Consider the following 20,328-nt stretch of genomic DNA (forward strand, 5'->3'; position numbering starts at 1 on the left):
CTTCATGTTACCCCCCTTCCCCCACCCACCTCGAGCTAATGGAATAAATGCATATGGATTCTGGAGTTGTCTTTGTTTGAAACATTTTTGTTTTTGATTATCAGCTTGTTAAACATTTAGAGAGGGAGGAAACTGAGTCTTCACAGCCTCTTAGGGGGAGGTTTCCTCCTTCCTTGGATTATTTTTTTGTTCAGAGGTAGCTGGAGGGCAAGGAGAGGGGAGGCTACTGCTTGTGTCATAGAGAGCAGAAGCAGTTATCCAAACAAACAGTGTGGCTAATGGCACGTGTGGGTAGAATGGATCCTTGCAATTTGTAGCAATGGTATGCGTATGGTTTTGAGGTAAACAAACATGCCTATGTTTTATGCAAATTAACGCACACCTATATGTTGAAAGCTTACAGGAGAAAGGAGGCAGTAATCCTATAGCTTCTTCTTCTTTTTTTTTTTTTTAAAGATTTTTAAATTTTATTTATTTGAGAGAGAGAGCGAAAGAGAGAGCAAGCACACAGAGGGAGGGGAGGGGGAAATAGGCTCCCCGCTGAGCAGGGAGCCCCATGCAGGGCTCGATCCCAAGACCCTGGGATCATGACCTGATATGAAGGCAGATGCTTCACCGACTGAGCCACCCAGGTGCCCCCTAAAACTTATTTTCTTAAGGGTCTGTAGGAAGAATTTTCACCCAGGAGGCCATGCTTCGAGCCTCCCAGCCGGATCCCAAGGATAGTCATCCCCAGAGCTGGGCGGTAAGGACCTGCAGGCTCTGGAGGCCAGGAGGCGGCCAGCCTGCTGCCTCTGGGGGAACTGAGCCCTCGCCCCAGCAGGCGACCCCATTGATTTAATGACCTAATTCTCACAACAGGAAGTTGGAGGCCTTCCTGGCCCTGGGATTCTGAGGGGATGCAGTGAACCCATTCAGGAAGCTTATTTACTTGAACCAATTATAAGAGAACTTTAATGGAGGGAAGGGATGGAGGGAGAGCTGAGGCAAAGGAAGAAGAGCTGGAGAGGCCAGCGCAGGGAGGGGCGGGGAGGGCCGGGCTGGTGCCATGCTTTTTGGCCTGCCATTATGAGGGTGGCATGAACGCGTCCATAGGCTTCTGAGTGAAGGGACCTCATGCAGCTCCTGAGAAATAAATAGCACTGAATAAGTAGTCTTTCCCCTTCCTCTTTAGAAAAAAAATCTTTTAAATTTCTCAATTTAATTAAAAATGTTAAATGGTGACCTGCAGGAATTGACATAGCTGTGGGCTGTGGGGTTGACAGGACTTCCATGGGTTGAGATTACCATTCTCGCCTCCTTCTCTGGAGGTGACACAGGTCTGTGAAACCTCCTGGCCAGGCTCCTTCCCACCAGGCCTGCAGTGGACTTCAGCTTTCTCCCTCAGAACACTGACCAGCGATGCAAAGTGAGTTTTCCCTCGGTGGAGGGAAGCAGGGGCGTCAGCAAGCTGGGGGGCATCTCAGATGTCAATCTAGGTTACAGGAGAGAAAAAGGGTCCTTCTGTCATCAACTTGCACAGGGTGGCTTCGGACTCTGCCAGGTGCTCAGCCCATGGTGAGGGTCCTCCAGCCTGGGAGACCTCCTGCCCAGGACGGGGGACAGAGTGTGCTTGCACCCATTCGAGAGCAGAAGCTTCCAACTCCTCCATTCACTTATAAATAGACAAGGGCTCTGGAGTCTGCATTACCCACTCCCTGGAACCTGCCAGAGGCCGAGGGTCACGAATCAGACTGAATCAGAGGAAGATCCGGAGCCGCGTTTTGTAGGCGCGCTGGTTCCTGACTTCAGGTCTCCGGCTCTGGCTTGGCCGGGTTTCAGGGCTCCAGCCGTTCTCTGGGAAGAAAAAAGAATATTTTAAAATTAGGTCAAAAGATGCTTTTTTCCTTCTGTCCTCATTCCCCTGTTGTGCCGAGAGAACACCACCACCACCTGTGTGTCCCTTGGTCGGAACCACAGCCTCGAAACTTAGCCCGGGATCAGGAGTGTCCCCGTGCAGCTGGGGAAACTTCCTTCGGCCCCTCCGCATTCCCTTCCTGTTTGCATTGTTCTCAGCTGAACAGCAGGCCTGCCAGGTACTCTTTCTTAGCTGTAAAAAGAGGGGCTTCACGCCAATCAGGACTTGAAGAGACAGCAACATCCGAGTAACTTATTTTTATCAGTCAGGCAAAATCATAGGGAAAAAAATTTTTTAAGCCTGAAGTTCTAAACAGATGCCTTATATCAGTGCAACCACATCAACATTATATAGTCTATACATATAGGCCCCTTCTAGTCCTCGATGTCTCAGATTCCCTGTGGGGACAGCATTGGGGCTGGGGGCTCCTTTGTGGTTCCCAGGTGACTCTCTCAGGCTTCCCGAATCTGTTCATTCACATAACAGAGCCCCAGATGTGACTGGCGGCACTGTTCCCTACCCCCCGTCCAGTGTATCAGCTCCCTCTATGAGTAAGAGAAGAATTATATTTAATGAGATGTGTGGGTTCATTTTGATGTCTCTGAGAAAACGCTGCCTGGGGCCTGCCCGCAGATAGCTTGCAGGTTGAGGTGGGAGGAGATGTGCAGACACCCCAGGGTGGGGGCAGGGGGGGATGTCAGGCGTCTTGAGGCGGGAAATTTGGGCAGGTGTAAACCCAGGGCTCAGGGCAGCCCAGGGAAGGTGCTACCGAGCAGAGAACAGTAAGTAGGAAAGGGCATTCTGGGCCGAGGGACCTGCAGCTTGCTAAGGCCCAGAGGTGTTGAAGGAACCCCATGCAGCTGGTAACTCTGAGGTTACCAGAGGTAACTGAGGTAACTGAGGGAAACCACGGGCATCCCATGGCCTTCGGCAGCATCCCTGGCCCCTGCCCACTAGCATCCTCCCCATTACGACGACCAGAAATGTCTCAGACATCACCAGATGCCCCCGACTGAGCACCCCCGCTTCTCAGGGACGTGGTGGACAGCTGGTCCTACTACCTGTCCCTGCCCAAGGCAGGGTGTGGGGGGAGGCCCTTTCTTCTCGCATCCTGTCCAGCGTGCAGGTCCTGGGGAGCCCTCTCTGGGCAGATCTGTGCCTGTCCTGCAGCCCTTTGTTGTTATCATTTAAAGATTTATTATTTATTTTGGGGAGAGAGTAGGGGAGGAGCAGAGAGAGAGGGAGAGAGAATCTCCAGCAGACTCCTCACTGAGCGAGGAGCCCAACACGGGGCTCCATCCCTGGACCCTGAGCCAAAATCAAGTCAGCCTCTTAACTGACTGAGCTGCCCCCCACCCCCCACTCCCCCACCGTCAATGCTTCCAGGCGCCCCCTTCCCAGCCTAACCACGGTCTTCTCTGTGGCTGCCTTCCCCACGGTTGTCAGGACAGCTGGGCAGGGCGGCCACGCTCTGCTTGCTGTTGGGTTGTTTTGAATCGGGTCCCATGGATTTGATTTTAATGCTGCAAGAACCTTCACCCAAGGGCCTTCATCAGAGCGGTTCACTCCTGGAACAGGATGCACCTGCCGCATTGCCGTGAAGGAGAGGTTACAGCTCTGAGGTGGGAGGTGTTTGGCGGGGGGGAAAGCCCAAGAGTTTGGACTCACTCCTGTGCCCACGAACCTGCAGCCAGAGAGGAGCAGGGCTCATCTGTGTTCAGGCCTCAGAGCTGCTCCCCACTACGGCAGGGCCTTCAGGTTGTACTACACATAGCTCCTCGCACACACACCACCCCTCCCAACCCCAGAGCAAGGGCAGGCCTCTCCTACTGCCTTGCTTGACCATTTCCCAGTGGCTTTTCAGTGTTTTCCTGACTTTTCATCTTGATTTCAAATCTGCAGAAAAGTCGAAATAGTAGTGAACTCTGACCTTTACCTAGTGTCACCAGTGTTCACCTTTTGCCATAGTTGCTCACGCACCTTCTGTGCACGCTCACACGCACTTAGGCACACACATTTTTCCCCCCTGAACCATTTAGGAGTAAGCTGCAAGCATTGAGATGTTTCACCCTTACGTACTCCAGCCTGCATCGCTTAAGGGCCAGGGTATTTTCCAGAGCACCCAGGATAAAATCACATTCAACACACGCAACATTGATACAATACCATTATCTAATCAATACTCTCTAGTAAACCTTGCCTAATTGCCCAATAACGGCCTTTATGACTCCTTCCCCCTCTCTCTCCCCGGATCCCATCAAGGACCATTCACTGTGTTCAGTTGTTATGCTGTATTATCTTCTTTTCTGACTGGCAGGAGTTTGGGCCTCTGGCCTTTTTTTTTTTCCTCTGAAGTGGATTTTCATTTTCATTTCAGTTAAAATGGCTGACGCTTCTCTCAACTCCTGAGCCAGGAGGCGCTTGATAGGATGGAGGGAACTCATGCATTCAAATTCGGGCCCTGTCTCTTCTTAGCTCCTTGGCCTTGGGCAGGTTACTTAGCATCCCTGAGTCGCAGTTGTCTTATCTATCAAATGGGAGTAATTCTTACCTTGCAGGCTTGTTGCAAGGACTAAAATTAAACGAGACAAATGTGATGAATGTGACTGAAGGTGTGCCTGTCCCTTGGAGAACGCTCCGGCAACAGCAGTAATTATCATTGTTCTGCCATGTGGCCTGGCTTCATAGAACAGGAAGGAGCTTTGGATCAGGTTTGAACTTGGGTTGGCGACCTCAGGAGGAACTCCTTATCCCCAGCTCATCTCCGGAAGAATGATGCCACGTCCTGCAGACTCCCTGACTCACCAGAGCTGCCATTAGACCTGTTTTGCTCATGCTGGTGGAACATGGTTCGAGAATGCTGAGCCTGGCTCTGGATTGAGGAGGCTTCAATGTGGAATTTATTAATTAAGGCAGTTGCTCATGAGGCCCCAGAGTCCAGGAGGTTGCAGCTTAATTACCGAGAGCAGAGCTTGTGGAAATTCTCTCCAGTGCCCTAGTTTTGATGTCGCTGAGGGTCTGAGCTGCCGCCTGGTACGGAGCTGCAGACCGGGCTCGGGCCCGCCTCCCTCTCCTTGGCCCTGAGTGCTTTCTACCCATCTACACGTATCCTGGATAGCAGTGTCGCATAGTGGTTCAGAACTTGGACGATCTGGGTTTGAATCCCGCCTCAGTGCAGAGTAGGACAGACTGGCTGAGTGATCACTGGGTGATCTCTGCATCTCCGTGTCCTCATTTGTTGAACCTTAACAAGGATGTTTGCTCCGAAGCCTGAATGATTTATGTACCTGAAGGGGTGAGCACAGTACTTGGCCAATAGTTAGAATGTGTGTCAACTATTTCTTTAGAGGAGTTCTCAACCTGGGGTGATTTTGCCTCCCAGGGGACACAATGGCAACGTCTGGAGACATTTTTGGTTGTCACAACCAGGGAGGGGCTGCTCCTGGAGTCTAGCGGATAGAGCCCAGGGTTGCTGCTAAATATCCTACAATGCCCAGGACAGTCCTCACAACAAAGAATTCTAAATTCTCCATCGTGCCAAGGTTGGGAAACTCTGCTTTAAAGCACCCCCAGTGATTCAGGGCGGCATGTGGAACATGGAGGTGGGGTCCTGCCCTCCCCGCCGACCCCATAACTCTTCACCCCTGATCATTCCTTTGAGCCAGTTGGGGGCCGATGGGTGAACTGGAAGGGAAAAGGGAGGAAAGGAAGCTGGGTATGTTAAGCCTTTGAATTCTTACTGTTTAGTCTTATTCCCACCACCCCCCATTCTATAACAAAAATACCCCTTACTCGCGTTGCCTATTATCATCTTGTGATCTTATCATTAGAGTAACTAGTGTTTATTGAGCGTTTGCTGTGTGCCATATACTATGCCTAGTGCTCTCTGTTATCTTATTTTCACAGCCCTGATAGGCAGGTGCCATTATCATCCCCATTCTACAGATAAGGAAACTGAGGCTTATTGATGGGAAGGCTCTAAGCTGTCTGAAATTCAGCCCCTGGTCCTTTTCCAAAACTGTTCCACCTGCATCTCTCCCATCTTGGTTGATAGGAATGCTGCCTTCAGTTGCTCAGCCCCCAGAACTGGGGGTCCCCATCCCATGTACCTGCCCCCACTGCGTGCGGCACCCACTGGCCCTCCTGATGTCCCGTCCACTCCTTTTGCCTGGATTCCCACCACGGCCCCCCCCCCCCGCTTCTGTTCTCAGCCCCCCACCTCCTCTCTGTGTCTGAGTCAGGGTGGACCTGCCAACACCCAAGTCAGGCCAGGCTACACCTCTGCTTGCTGCCCCTTCTTACAGGTCCAGGTCAGGTTTCCCAGAGGCCTCAGTGCCCTGGGCCCCTTGTCCCCATGCGCGTTCCCTTCCTGTGGCCTTTCTTGCTCTTCCTCCAGCGCACCCCACCCTGGGGCCTCCGTCCAGCTCTGCTCTGGGTTCCCACGGCTCACTCCGTCACCCCGTTCCAGTCTTTGCTCAGGAAGGCCCACCCGGCCACCGCACGTTCCTGATCCCCTCACCCAGCTCGGTTTTTATCCTAGCACTTCTTGGTCACCTTCTTCCATCCACACTATATTATTTCCCATTGGTTGATTTTTATTTTGTTTTGTCTGCTCTCCCCTCTCACCAGAGTATGTAGGGACTTTTGACTGTTTTTTCACTGATATATCCCAATACGTAGTAGGTGCTGAATACATTTGTTGATTGAATGACTTCCCCATGGCCACCTGGCTGGTAATGGGGTCACCAGGATGCCACATCTTCACCTTCATGCGTGTTGCTCCGTCCTCCCCACCCCGTCCAGGGCAGCATCTCCCAGATCTGGCTGCTCACCACGTTTTGACTCTGTCTCCAGAACACTTTGCAGATGTCCACTGTAGGAACGACTTTATCTGAAGGGGTTCTGCCCTACTTGCCAGCCCCTGTGGGCTTCTCCGTGGCCTGTGGAGTCCAGCCCTAGCTCTTCAGCCTGTCCTCAGGGCCCTTACCAGCAGGCCTTCTATGCCCCTGACTTCAGCCGCCGTGCCAGTCCACGCTCTTACCCAGCTCCCATCCTGCCCTCCCACCTGCCAGCGTGCCCCCACCCTTCCCCTCACCGTCCCTTCCCTGTCACCCCCCAGCGCAGGCCCTGGCTCCCTCCTGGTCCGGCAGGAGCCCCCCCTCCAGATCTGCCCCAGAGTCTTTCCCACTGCTGCCACAGTGGCCTTGTGAAGCTCAGACCTTACCTGAGGACCCCCTGCTTCAGCGCCTCTCCTCACCCCTCCTGAGACCCCTGGGGCCCAGTACCAGCTCACCTTGACACCTCTCACCCGACACCTTCTTCTTCCTCTAGGTTTTCCAAAGACTAAATCTTCTCTGGATGCCTCCCCGCAGGGCTGGGTCAGACTCCCAGCTGCGTGTCCTCGGGGCACCGCGCACTTACCCTTTGTGTCTGCACTTATCCCAGTGTCTGTGGGTGCGCCTACCTGGGTGTGACTCGCCCGGAGCCCCTCATCACAGGCAGACCACGGCTGTTTTGCTCAGCTGTCTATCTTCGAGGCCTAGCACAGGGCCTGGCATGCAATAGACGCTCAGTAATCGTTCAGACAACATCCCAGTGCCTCCAGTGCCCTTCTCCTTCCTCTCTGCCAGCAAACTCCTATTCATCCTTTGAGACCTAGCTCCAGTTTCCTCTCCCCGGAGCTCCTCTGCGTTCTCGCAGAGCTTCGCACATTCCTTACTCTGCCACTTACTCCCCTGGGCGCAGGCCCCGGCCTTTCCCTGCTGCTACGGAGCTGCTCGGGGGCGGGGGGCCGGCGCGATACGCGCATCTGACACTCTGGTGGTGTTTGTGTCTCAGCCCGACCTACGTCCTTGGCTCGTCGTTGCTGTTTGTGTTGTTTCCCGTTTGCTTTGTGTAGTATGATTTCCTCAGCATCATGGTCGCTTCCTGGAAGGAGGTGTCACAGCCCCACCTTTGTATCTCCTGTTCCCTGAGCCTGACACAGGGCTGGGTACCCCAAGAAAGGTTTTAGTGAATCCTTCTTGAGTCAGTGTCACGTCTACTTCAGGTTCCAGGGCCCGTGGCAGCTTGAGAGGCACCTTGACACTCTTTTTCTCATTCTGGACCAGCTTTATAATTTGCGGGGCCCCGCGCAGGGCCCCTTGTTCAAAAATGATGAAGCGTTTCAAGACTGTGATAGTAGAGCTCTAAACCAAGGATGGGGCCTTCTAGGCCTCAGCTCATGAAGCCTGCCCTGATCTCATTGTATCCAATGAGGGAAGACATGGTAGAGGTCATGATTTCCTTTTTACAGAGGGCAAAATGAAGGGCCCAAAGGGCAGTGACCAACCTCAGGGTGCACAGCTGATCGGCAACAAAGCAGAACTGAAAACATGCCAGCTCCTGGAGCATGCTTACTGCCTTCCACTGGCTCAGGGGCCCCCAGGACTTCTGAGCCTCAGTTTTCTCTGTAAAATGGGGACATTGACCTGGTCATAAAATGGCAACTAGAACAGCTGGTCGCAAATCCCCGGACAGTCCCATCAGGAACAGCACTGCAGCCTTTGGATGCCTTCCCCTTAAAGTCACTAATGCAAAGGTACTCTCTGCTTCTTGGAAGGACCTGAGTCCTGTAGACAGTAGGAGGCTAATTGGCTGTTGCGGTAGCTGAAGAAATTAAAGCCCTCAGAGGTGGGAGAAGGCTGTCTCTTCTCATCTCTTTTTGAAGGAATGTGGGGACTTGGGTGGAAGTTTCCCCAGGGAGCCTTGGTATTTTGGTGCTTTGATATCTACAGGAATAAAAGAGCAATTAATCGCTAAAGATGCTTGTTCCCGTAGGGATGGCTGTTCCCGCAGTCTGAAGGTGGAGGGAGTGTCCCCATAGGGGCAGTCTGAGGGCAGAGGGAGTGGCAGGGGTGGGTGACAGTTCCTCCATCCGAGGGCCCTTGTTGCTTGAAGAGATACTCAGACCAGAGCCCCAGAGGGTTCGAGCTTTTGAAATCTCACTTTCTCCGGGAAACCCATTTTCTTTAGGGCCCCGCCCCGACCGCGAGTGAGCGTCTTTCGTTGCCGAAAGACAGTGGAAGAGGGGTTTCCCAGCTGTCCTTGGTCCTGCATCTCCCGCAGAACAGGTTTCTCAAAGTGTCATCCTTAGACCTCTGTCCTCACAGCAGGGCTGAGAGTTGGGAGTCCCCCTGTTGGAACCAGGGGCTCCGAGATCAGTGCACACAGCGGAGGAGGTGGCCGGGCTGGTGCGGTGGGCACCGCTCCCTGGTGCCCCCCACCTGCCTCCGCCTGTGCTCCTGCCAGAGTAACCTGCACGGGACCTCAATGATGAGGCTGGGCGGCAGGGGTGAAAGAGAAGACGGTGTTCTTTGATCCCTGCAAGAGTTGTGTTAGGGGCCGGGAGACATGCGGGCAGGCCGGTAGGTTGTAAATGACCTGCAGCTGTGTTTTATGTGCATGGGGGGCGGTTAGTTTATGCTTACACGTCCAGCTACAGATGTTCACTAGGCACAGGACCGTCAGAAACGCACGTCTGAGCGCAGAGCAGGTGGAGAACCGCGGTGCCCGTGCACGTGCCCGGCTCAGGTTCTGTGTGGTGGCTGGGACGCCTTCTTGTGCAGGTGCAGGACCTGCCCGTCAGCTGCCTGGAGTGACTCACCTCTGGGGCTGCGTCTCCGAGCGCAGCTCTCAGTTGGACTTGGTGACTAAGCCGAGGCAGGAGGGGGTGTGGTGACCTGCTTCAGCTGGAAGTGGCAGGTGAGCATAGCTGCAGTCCGCGCCTGATCCCAGAGGTGTTGGTGCAGGTTCCCTGGGCTGGCCAGACACACAGGTATTTCCGGATCGTGGCAGAGCCTGCTGCCAGGATCTTCCCGCCAGTGTGGTGGGTCCATGGGCGTGGGGCGGGAGCTCCAGCTTCGACTCCGGCAGCCCCGTGGGCCCTCCCGGCTCCTCCCATGACCCGTGTTCTGTGTTTCCGCAGGGCCCCACCTTCCTATTTCTCCCCGGCCACAGCCCGTCCATCACAGTTGAGCAGCTGTTTGCCTGAAGTTAATTTCCAGAGGCAGGTAAGGACCCCAGGGGAAGGACTTCTGGTGGCAGGCCACAGGGCAGTGCTGGGGAGCGGCTCTTGGGTCTGGGCTGCGGGGCTCGAGTGGAAGGGAGCTCCTCTCGCTTCCTTCTTCCACCAAGCCCGCTCCTGCTCATTTCTTCTGCCGCTGTGGGCCCTTCTCGTCAGTGCCGTGGCGCGGCTCATTTCTTTTAGGCTGAGATGTGTGCAGTCTCTGGACTAATATTTTGTGTCAGTTCTGTGAATCACAATTATATGATGTTGTTTTACATTGCATACATGTAAATGTACCTTTTTTAATGTGAGCATTTAAAATATATCACAACTTTTTAAAAAAATGGATAGGACAAAAGCCAAGTGCTGGGACCCCTGGAGCAGAGGTGGATTGTGTGTGTCAAGGACGCTCTGGCTGCCTGGCCCCAGCCTGAGGTGACTCACTGTTTTCCAAGCAGGTGTAAGACCACCCCGGGTATAAATGTAAATTCCAGTTTTATAAATGTGGGTATTCAGACAGCATGAGCTTCAAGTTTATAAATAAGAATGCGTGCAGGTGGCTGTGTTTGTATTCGGGGCCACTTATGCCTGTCCAGAGGAGGCCAGCTTTCAAAGCTGTTTATCAGAATGGGCCTGATTGCCGCAGGGGACACTCGGCGGTCCAGCTCTGGGGTTCCTCCTGCGCCACGGTTCTTCTGAAGTGACAGCCACTGCTTCAAAGCTGGAGACTGAGTTCTGGGAGAGGCTAGGTCCCGGCAGGGCAGGGCAGGAGCATGCTCTCTCGCCTGTGGCCTGGTGTCTCCCACGGAACGCAGTGTGGCCTCTGAGGCCATGGGCCACTTTGTCACTTAGGATTCCTCCTAGTGGTTGGGATCCCCATCCCAGTCAACCTTCCTCCCACAGAGATGCGGGCTCAGAACCAACAGGAACATAGCGGGTGTGGTAGGGAGTGTGTCTCTGTGTGTGCACTGAATGTATGTTCCTTGGTTTCCCTTAATTGCATTTGTCCCATTTGCAGATGTAAGTTTCTGGACTCCTCCCCACTTTTTGCATAACACGTGGCTATCTACAGCAGCATCTGTAGCCATGGGCCCCTGCCCTCACCATTCATTTGGGTAGTTGATGGTTTCCTGTTTCTCTCTGTTTTCATTTTCTGGCTCATCTACATTTTTCCCTAGTTAGCTCCCACAGTGGTAGCGAGGAGAGGGAGCAGGTCTGTCTCTGACTTGGGCCGTGAACACCGAGACATTTTCTCAGGGCTTAGAATGGAAGTGCCGCCACTGTAGATGATGGGATGTTTCTGGAGCAGCTGGGAGACCATAACTGAGAAGCACTGTTATCTTTGCCTCTCACGGCTCAAGACTATACAACTACTGTGTCCAAATTACTTGCAGTTTGGACTTAGGTGATTCAGACACATCTCACTGGAGCCCAGTTCTTCATCCAATACGGATTTTCAAATGAAGTTAATCTGATACTTGTCAGAATGGTGATGAAAATTTAATAGCATGTTTGCTGGGATAGGCACCAAACCCAAACATGCTTTAATAGACTGGTAGCATATCAGCGACTGCAATGTCTATGTTGTTTGGGTTGACCATGGTTTACTCTCTTCAGTTATTAATTTTCTTCACATCGACCCCCCGATGCAGATTCTGTTTAGGACAGAACCATGTAAACCAGCCATGATGTCCTCCTCTCTTGGGTGGGCACATGCACTCATGGCCCCTACATTCTGCCCCAGATCCAGCCCTGAGTGTTTCCCCTTGTCAGGCAGCAGGGCAGAAGCAGCTTGAAGTAGAGCCCAAAGAATACTAGAGAACCAGAAGTTTTAGAAATGATGAGTCTGCCTCAAAGCAAGACTGTCTCTGCCAAGGAAGCTGAGGTGGGAGTAACCTGGCCCCAAAGATCCATTCAGGCCCCATGACACCCTAGGCCCATGGCTGGGTGGCGAACCCCTCCCCCTTCAGTAATGACAGTTTGAGTGTGGGGGTTCCCCCCGGACGGTAAGGCTTGAGTGGAAGACAATGGAATGACATCCATTTGTACAGGATGCCAGGATTGTTGGACAGAGCAAAATTCTGTAAAAATGGACCATGTAAAATGATTCACACACACTCAGGCTCATGGTCACACTCACACACTTCTGCAGGTTCCGAGCCTACCTCTCTATTGGAGGAAGCTTGGCTGGTCAGGAAAGGACAGTGAGGAAGGTGTCCCCAACCACGGGGAAGCCAGGACCCCTAGGTCCTGGGATGTGCAGCAAAACCAGATATGTATTCTTGCCTGAGTAGGGCCGGCCCCTGAATGAAGAACAGATCTTGCTGTGGGACTGGGGTGTGGTTTGTGACATAGGATGAGAGTAAGGGCTTGAACCAGATGGGCCTGTTGGGGAGTTGGGGTGGGGGCAGGCGGAGAAGCTTGCTGGAACTCTGGTTCTTTTGTGTGTGGTGACACCTAGTGGCCGGGCAGCGGTCTTCAGTGCTGCCTTTCACAGAGAGAGCAAACTGACCATTAGCCCTTGGATACAGGACGGGGGTGGAAGATTTTTACTCCCCGAAGCCCTGACTCCCAGTTTGAAGGCTTTGTGGAGTGTTTCAGAAGTCCTCTGGAGAACAGGATAGCCCAAGGCACTCCAGTTGCTCGAATGGGAGCCCTTTGTCAAGACTCGGTTGGGTTATGGAGACTAGGTACTCTGGTCAGTGTCAACATGGTGACATTTGGCCCTAAATCAACATGGATATTGTAGAGAGGGAGAAGCTTAGACATCACAGGCCGTCCTGATTTTCCAATCAGCCAGCCAGGTGGTATGTCTTAAGTACCAGGCAGGGTGCTGGGCTATGGAGGATGGGGTGAGCTAAGTGGGCCCTGGCCCTCTAGTCGGGCAGGGGAGAGATGATAAGCAAGTACTCCAGCAAGACCCTCTCAGAAAATTGGGACTGGGCTATGTGACCCAGAGGGTGTAGGGGTTGGGGGGGCTGGACACAGAACAAGAGAGGTTCCCTGGGAAGGTGTCTTTAAGCACATTGAAGGATGAAAAGAAGCCAGCCCGGGCTCAGGGGGACACCCAGTGCAAAGGCTGCCGGGGGAAAGAGCTTCTTTGTATGTTCTAGAAATAGACTCGGGTTAGGAGGGCAGGGTGCAAGGGGAGGTGTGAGAAGGAGGCAGGGCCGCCCATGCAGGCCTCATGGGTCCTTGTGTGGGACAGTGGAGTGGAAGGAAGTGAGGAGGGGTCCATGTGAGAAGTGATGTCCCACAACTGGGCTTTCCCACTCAGCTGGCTAGGGAGTTAGGGTTGTCCACTACACTGGGGATGGCGGGGCTGCCTTCCATCAGTGCCCCTCTGGAGGTGGCTTACCCCTTTTCCTGGTTATAAGTGTTCATTAGGCTTTTTTCTGAGCCCAAAGGAGGTGACAGGTGAGAAGACAGTACAATAGGGAGCCTGGCGGGGGGGAGGGGGGGAAGGATGTGGGGGGAAGGAAGGCCCCAGAAGGAGACATGCTACATCAAGTATACAGCTCTAAGTAAGCCCCAGCTTGCCAGCTTTTAGACCCTTGTGGGGACTTTTAGGGCCAGAGACCCTGTGAGCTTATGGGGACTGAGCAGTTGACGGGGACCTCCAAGGAGGCACTGCCCAGGGCTCTGGCACATTTCTGAGTCTGCCCTCTGCACAGAGAGCAGGCTGGCCTGGGAGAACCTGCTGGTCCAGGGCTTGCTGGCCCCTGAGGGATGGATGGCATGAGGAGTGTCCTTGGCTTGCAAGCCAGGTTCCCTTGGTCCTCCCAGCACAGCTCCTTGGCACCAGGGCTGCCGAGGCTCCACCCCCACCAGCTGCTGCGTTATTTCTGACTCATCCAGGGGTTACAAGTGTGTAACCCAAACCCCTCCACGCCCGGCTTCCTCTCCGCCGGCTCCTCCTGGAGGGGGGAAGCCCTAGGACTTTTCTCCTGGGACCTTTCTGCAGGTTGGGTCCCTGCTGTCCCTGGACGCAGCTGCTGCCTGCAGGCGCTCCCCTCTGACGGGGGGGGTGGGTGTGTGAGGGTGACGGCAGTGAGCTCAGGTGGGTATCTGTGCCCCACAGCCCCGGCCTGCCTGTCTGCATCGAGGGACTCCTTGGAACCCAGCCCAGGCACCGGCCTCTTGAATTCGTCAGGGGCTTTTGCGGAGGGGGGCCGCCCTCGTGTTCGGGGCTGGGCCCCGATCTCTCAGTTTCTCCAGCCAGGGGCGCCGGCCGGCTGCCTCTGGTCATGTCACTTCTCCTTGTGGAAGTTGCATGCTTTGAAAACCTGGGACACTTCGGGCTTCATTCAGCACATCTCCAGGGGCTCACCGCAGGGTTGTTCCTGAGGGGGTGGCTGGAAGGTTGGGCTGGCCAGAAGTTCTGGGTCAGCTCAGTGCCCTGGGCCCAGCAGCTCCTCACAGAGGGTGCTGGCCCCCAGCGCCTGCTCCAGGCCCGAGCCGCTCAGTCTGGCGGACTGGGGCCTGCAGGGGTGAGGCAGGAACAGGCAACTTGCCACCTGCTCTGGGCTCTCAGAAGCGGGACCCTGAAGCCCCGTGGGCTGCCTGACAACTCCCGCCGAGCACCCGGTCTGTGTCTGGTGTGTCTCGTCCTGACCCCCGCTTCAGTGCCTCTCCTTGCCCCGCAGGAGTCCCCAGGGCTGGCCAGGGAATGAACCGCGAGGGGGCTCCCGGGAAGAGTCCGGAGGAGATGTACATTCAGCAGAAGGTCCGAGTGCTGCTCATGCTGAGGAAGATGGGATCAAATGTGAGTGCTTCGGGGTGCCAAGCAACAGGTCCCCCAGGGCGGGTGCCTGATGTGGGCGGAACAGAGATCCGTAGCCACCTCCTGTGACAGCCCTGCTCTGGGAAGGGGGACGTGGGGCTTGTGGTTTGCCTCCGTGGCCAATTCTTGTCACCCAGAGCCCTGCCCGTCCAGTTCCGGGGGGACTGCTGGGGCGGCCTTCCCATCCCTGTGCCGAGTGTGACCCGGGGGCGGGGTGTGTGAGCCCCTACAGGCCCTGACCTTACTCTCCTCCTGTCTCCCCAGGAGCTGTCCAAGGGGCGCTGGGCAGGATGGTCCCTAAGAGGACAGCATGATTCAGAAAGGGATGGGCTCCCTGGGCAGGCCCCGTGCTGCACGGAACCCAGTCTCAGATCTGATCTGAGCGGCAAGGCCTGGGGGACCATGGGCCAGACTTCAGGGTGGGGGCAGGGGGTGCTCGCTCCAGAACTGAAGGGTCAGGACTCAGGAACAGCGACCCTGGGATGAGAGGAGGAGGTACGTTTGGGGAGCCCGTGCGTGCCGTCCCTCACCCGTGGCTGTCTCCCCCTTGCAGCTGACGGCCAGTGAGGAGGAGTTCCTGCGCACCTACGCGGGGGTAGTCAACAGCCAGCTCAGCCAGCTCCCCCAGCACTCCATCGACCAGGGTGAGTCCCAGCCAGGGTGCCCAGCCACGCCCTTCCCAGAGGTGCTAAGTTGTGGCTCCTGGGGAAAACTTAGCTCCTGGGGCCCATGAGGAGGGGCTGTAGCCGCCTCCCATCCAGAGAGCTGAGCCCCAAGCGTGGGCCCATCTCTTTCGCCAGATGGGAGCCGAGGACCCCCTCAGGTAATGGTGGGATCCCCCCTTTCTAGGCCCGGAGGAGCCAAGAAATCGAGGCATCTGGGAGCCCCTGTGACTGCAGAGGCTCTGGGTTTTTGCATTTCCTCAGTCTTTGGCTTGACCCCCGCCCACCCAGCACCTGGTGCAGGGAGAGCGTGAAACCACCCTCATGGGCTAGGACCTGTCCTGGGCACGGCTGTGAGGGGCTTGTGTGTTCCTGGCTGTACCCAGGCGAGAGGCCCCAAGGGCTCTGTGTGCCTGAGGTCTCCGTCTGCCCGGGGCAGTCGTTTCCATTTTGGGTCCCCTCACCTGATCATAATAATGGTGGCAGGTAACACTCAGGTATTTATCGTCTAGGAGGCACCTGCTGAGTGCCGGGCACACATCATTTCATTTACTCGTAGAGGTACCAGTGGTATTACTTGCACTTCACAGGCAAGGAAACGGGTTCCGAAGCAGTAAGGGATCGCCCTGGTCTTGCAGCCCGTTAGCAGAGGGCTCAGGATGCACAACCTGCTGCCCAGCTCAGGGCAGGGCTTGTCACTGTCTGTCCTGGGGTAGCGGGAGGCTGGGCACTTACGGGCCCTCCCGTTCTGGAAGGCTTACTCTCACCCTGAAGCCCACAATGTCCTCACTGGCTCTTCCATCTAGTCCTTTTATTTTTTTTGCCTCATTGGCATTACAGGCCATGAAATAGTGCGGCCGGGGGGCGTCAGATGTGAGCTGGCTCCCAGCAGCGGAGCACCGAGGGGCATGTGGCTGATCCGTGGGGCCCAGGAGGAGAGCAGGTGTAGCACAAGGGGCCGCTTGTCTTGAAGCTGTCCTTGCTCTCCTGGAGATCACAGGCCTCAGCTCTGGCGCAGGGCCTGGCTCCCCGGCTCTGACGCTGGCTGTCACCTGGTCTGTGCACTCAACTCAGCAGAAACGTACCGGGCGTCCCCGTGGCTCAGGCAGCTCCTGGGACAGCCACTCGCCAAGCACAGCCTGCCTGGGTCACACTCATGCCGCAGCTGGTTCTGTACCAACGGCCAGGGGTGGAGTCTGCCCCTCCTGGGGTTTGTTTCTTTCTCACCCACGGCTGATCTGGGTTTCCAGCACGGGGCTCCCCAAGGCCCCCAAGCTCCTGAACCATATCTCCCTGAAACCCTCAAGCTCCTGGGTCCTTAGGACATTGCCTTTTCTCCCTCCCCCATTTTAAGTCACTGAATCAACCAGAATTGGGACTGGGTGATAAGGATGCCTCGAGTAGGATGCTCTTAAAGGAAAAAAACCATAATAAGTTGTAGAACTGTATGTCATTGTAGAAAGCACCCCCCAACACACACACACTCACTCATGTATGTGTATGGGGGGAAAGCTGGAAGAATATAGACCAGGCTGTTAATAGGAAATTTTAATAGAGAATAGAACTGTGTAAGGGACTTTAACTTTCCAAGTCACACATTTTTTTGAAAACTAATTTTTTAACATTGCCCATGCATTTCTTCTGTAATAAGGGGAAGTTTAAAAAAGCATTGAGAGAACTCTGTCTCACCTAGCTAACCCAGCAGTTGAGAATAAAAATGAACCGTGTGGAGTTAAGGTCATGATGGCCTCACCTGGCCTGAAACTGCTGAGCCGTCAGGAGTGAGCCATGGGCATGTGGGTATGACCCCAGAATCTGGGCCCTCCTAGTTGTGGGGTGTCCGAGGGACAGCCAGGCAGGCCTCAGAGCTGTCTCCCCAGGGAGCAGGCTTCTGGAGCTGCACCAGGGCCCAGCTGGTGGCTGGGGTGATTCTCTGCTGTTGGGGCCCCCTGCCTCCTGCCCTGGGTCCCCACGGACTCCCCTGAGCTGAACTGCACAGGAAGACACACTGCTGCAGGAAGTCCTGAGGATTCCTGTGGACTGAGTTGGGGGCGAATGGGCAGCTGTGCCTGGAAGAGCTTTAGGAGCGTAGCATTATTTTTGTGTGCCTAAGGACACTGTAGACAGATGCACAACAAAACAGCAGTTGGTACAGTCTCTCCCGTCATGGGGGCACAACCCCGGGAGCAGGACCCTGCGTCTCTGCCCACACCGGGGGGCCAAATGGGTCTTGGTTAACATTCTAGCCTGCCCACTTATCTGTTGGCAGGGCCGACCTTAGCTGATGCCACAGGGATGCTGCTGGCAGGGGCTCAGGTGCTGTCCAAGTGGTAAAAGTCCTGGATAATTGCTCCCAGCATAAGAGACACCCCCCCCCAGTAAAGGCCTAGGAACAGTCAGGGTGACAGTCTGGGCTTGGACAGTCTGGCAGAAGTCTGGTGTGAGCACCTCCTGCCACGAGGTGGCACTGTGTCTCAGCAAATGCCCAGCGCTATCCTCCGCAAGAGACAGAACAGACTCCTTGAGTTCCCCTCAGTGGGGGTCTGAGGCCACCCACCAACGGGACAGAGCTTGGCATTGGTCTACCATCGTTAGACTCACACACGCTTCCCCTCTGGGGCTGGAGGGGTCTGGTACTGGGAGCCCTGCTGGCCCTTCCTAGCCCCAGGGAGGAGAGTGGGCTGGGCATCCCTCGCCCCATGCCCAGGCCTCCCACCCTCCTGGTCTTCCCTTGGTGAACTGTGAAAGTGTGTACAGTATCTGCTGGGTCCGGGCAGGTGCTGGAGACCATGCTGCGTGGGCCTGCACCATAGGGACTCCCTAACCAGTGCTGGCCTCTGCTGGTCTGAGACCTCCCATGATAGCCTCCTTCTAGAAGCCCTCCTTCCCCTCCCTCGTCTTCTGTGATACACCTCTCTCTGTCTCTCCATCTCCCCCAGCTCATCTTCTGCCCCCTCTGCTCACTGTCCGTAAGTGCTCCTTTTCCCGCACCCCACTGGTGCTTTCCACATTCTGCCCTCCCTTCTGTCACACCTCCCCCCTGGGGGTCTCACAGGCTCTGGCCAACACCCTCCAAATATACACCCTCAGCCCAGACCCTCTCCTGACCCCCCAGAACTTTACGTGCAACTCCCTCCTGATCATCTTGCCACAGACAACCCACACTCAGATCCGGATTCATGCTCTACCCCCACGAATCTATTCTTCCACCTGTATTCTCAGTGACGGATGTATCACCAAATAACCAGTGTGCCGGGGACTCCTCTTTGAAGACCCGAGTGTCCAGTGAGGTACCAAGTCCTTGTAATTCTTCTCCCTTAATGCTCCTCAAATCTGCTCTGTCTTCTCCACCTTGGTTTGAACCCTCATTTTGTTCAGAGCTCATTTTTGTCGTGATCCCTGCAAGCAGTTCCTGGCATCTTGCCTTCTCACCTTGCCCCTCCCGTGCACTTCCTACCCCTAACTTAGCAGGTCTTTGCCCAACTTAAAATCTTTCAGTGGCTCCCCACGGCCTTGCGGCTGAAATCCAGCCCCTCACGTGATCAGCAAGATCCCCTGACGTGGTGGCCTCATGCACCGTAAACAGCCATAGCGAATGGCCTTCAGCTCCTGTCTCGGGCTGGTCTTTGTGCCTCTGCATTTTCCTCTGGGCTGCTGGGAGCTCAGCCCTGACCCCCAGCCTTCGCCTGCCTCTTGCAGGCTGGGCCAGGCCTCCTGTGGTTACCATCACACACATGTACCCCAGCTGTGCTTCTCCCCACACCATCTCCTGGTCCGTCTCTTGAGCAACTCTGAGCCCCTTCAGCTTGGGACTGTGGCTTCCCCCATTTTGTATTTCTGGGGCTGGCCCCCCATGAGGCCCAGGGCATGCTTGTACAAATGAATGGACCAGGCTGTGGGTCTGAGGGCCCACCGTCCCCCAGAAAGGCAAGAACGTGGAGCCAATTCTCTGAGCACTGTCTCCTGCTCCCCCAAGGTGGCCAAGCAGAGCTGCCAGCCAGGCAGGACTGACTCTGAGCCAGAGGAGATCAATACCTCTCTGGGAAGGTCGCCTCGGTGAGAAAGCCAGCTGGAAACATGGCGGTCGAGAGCTGTAGCTTCCAAAAAGCAGGCTCGACAGAATGCTGAGTTCATTCCTTTCTTATTGCTGGTGCTACTCTCTCCATAACACATATTGATCTTTTTTCCTGGTTATAAAATAATGTACAGTCATTGTTGAAAGCGGGGAAAGGGAGAAGTAGCAGAAAAGCTGGACGGATTGAATCCGACCACACAGCTCCAAGCACTATTACCTCCTGCTCATGTTCCCATCAGCCTTTTAAAAATAGGCTTGTATTGGGGCGCCTGGGTGGCTCAGTTGGTTAAGCGACTGCCTTCGGCTCAGGTCATGATCCCAGGGTCCTGGGATCGAGTCCCACATCGGGCTTCCGGCTCAGCGGGGAGACTGCTTCTCCCTCTGACCCTCTCCTCGCTCATGCTGTTTCTCTCTCGCTCGCTCTCTAATAAATAAATAAATAAAATCTTAAAAAAAAATGTTTAAAATAATAGGGTTGGGGGCGCCTGAGTGGCTCAGTCGTTAAGCGTCTGCCTTCGGCTCAGGTCATGGTCCCAGGGTCCTGGGATCGAGCCCCGCATTGGGCTCCTTGCTCCGCAGGAAGCCTGCTTCTCCCTCTCCCACTCCCCCTGCTTGTGTTCCTTCTCTTTCTGTGTTTCTCTGTCAAATAAATAAATAAATAAAATCTTTAAAAAACAAAATAGGCTTGTATTTACATCATAAATTTGGGACAATACGGTAAACATTTTAGTATCCATTTTAACATCCACGTTTTACTTATGGTAATTTTATAGTATTTTCTTAAAGATTTTATTTATTTATTTGAGATAGTGAGCATGAAAGGGGGAGAGGGGCAGAAGGAGAAGGAGAAGCAGACTCCCCACT

General features: G+C 54.8%; 1 protein-coding gene and 1 long non-coding RNA gene across 3 annotated transcripts in view; one reads left to right on the forward strand and one right to left on the reverse strand.

Annotated features, from left to right (window-relative positions):
* CTNNBIP1 (catenin beta interacting protein 1) overlaps positions 1-20,328 on the forward strand; it is a 50,219-nt gene that overhangs the window by 13,220 nt on the left and 16,671 nt on the right. Inside the window, exons 2-4 of one of the 2 annotated variants that reach the window (XM_045898744.3) lie at positions 9,864-9,948; positions 14,591-14,709; positions 15,281-15,371. In XM_045898744.3, coding sequence (XP_045754700.1) covers positions 14,614-14,709; positions 15,281-15,371 — 187 coding nt within the window. In that variant the 5' untranslated portion in view covers positions 9,864-9,948; positions 14,591-14,613. The remainder of the gene's footprint in view (positions 1-9,863; positions 9,949-14,590; positions 14,710-15,280; positions 15,372-20,328) is intronic. The other variant, XM_064589956.1, reaches the window with a different exon arrangement.
* On the reverse strand, positions 251-7,710 carry LOC123860096 (uncharacterized). Its single transcript, XR_006794652.3, has 4 exons — positions 7,362-7,710; positions 1,691-1,836; positions 1,226-1,474; positions 251-1,125 (listed from the first exon to the last, which is right to left on the reverse strand). It is a non-coding gene; the product is annotated as an uncharacterized LOC123860096 (long non-coding RNA).

This window comes from Mirounga angustirostris, unplaced genomic scaffold (genome assembly GCF_029215605.1).
Source record: "Mirounga angustirostris isolate CCGP_5_RB_7025 unplaced genomic scaffold, mMirAng1.0.hap1 SCAF_4, whole genome shotgun sequence".
NCBI classification, from domain to species: domain Eukaryota; kingdom Metazoa; phylum Chordata; class Mammalia; order Carnivora; family Phocidae; genus Mirounga; species Mirounga angustirostris.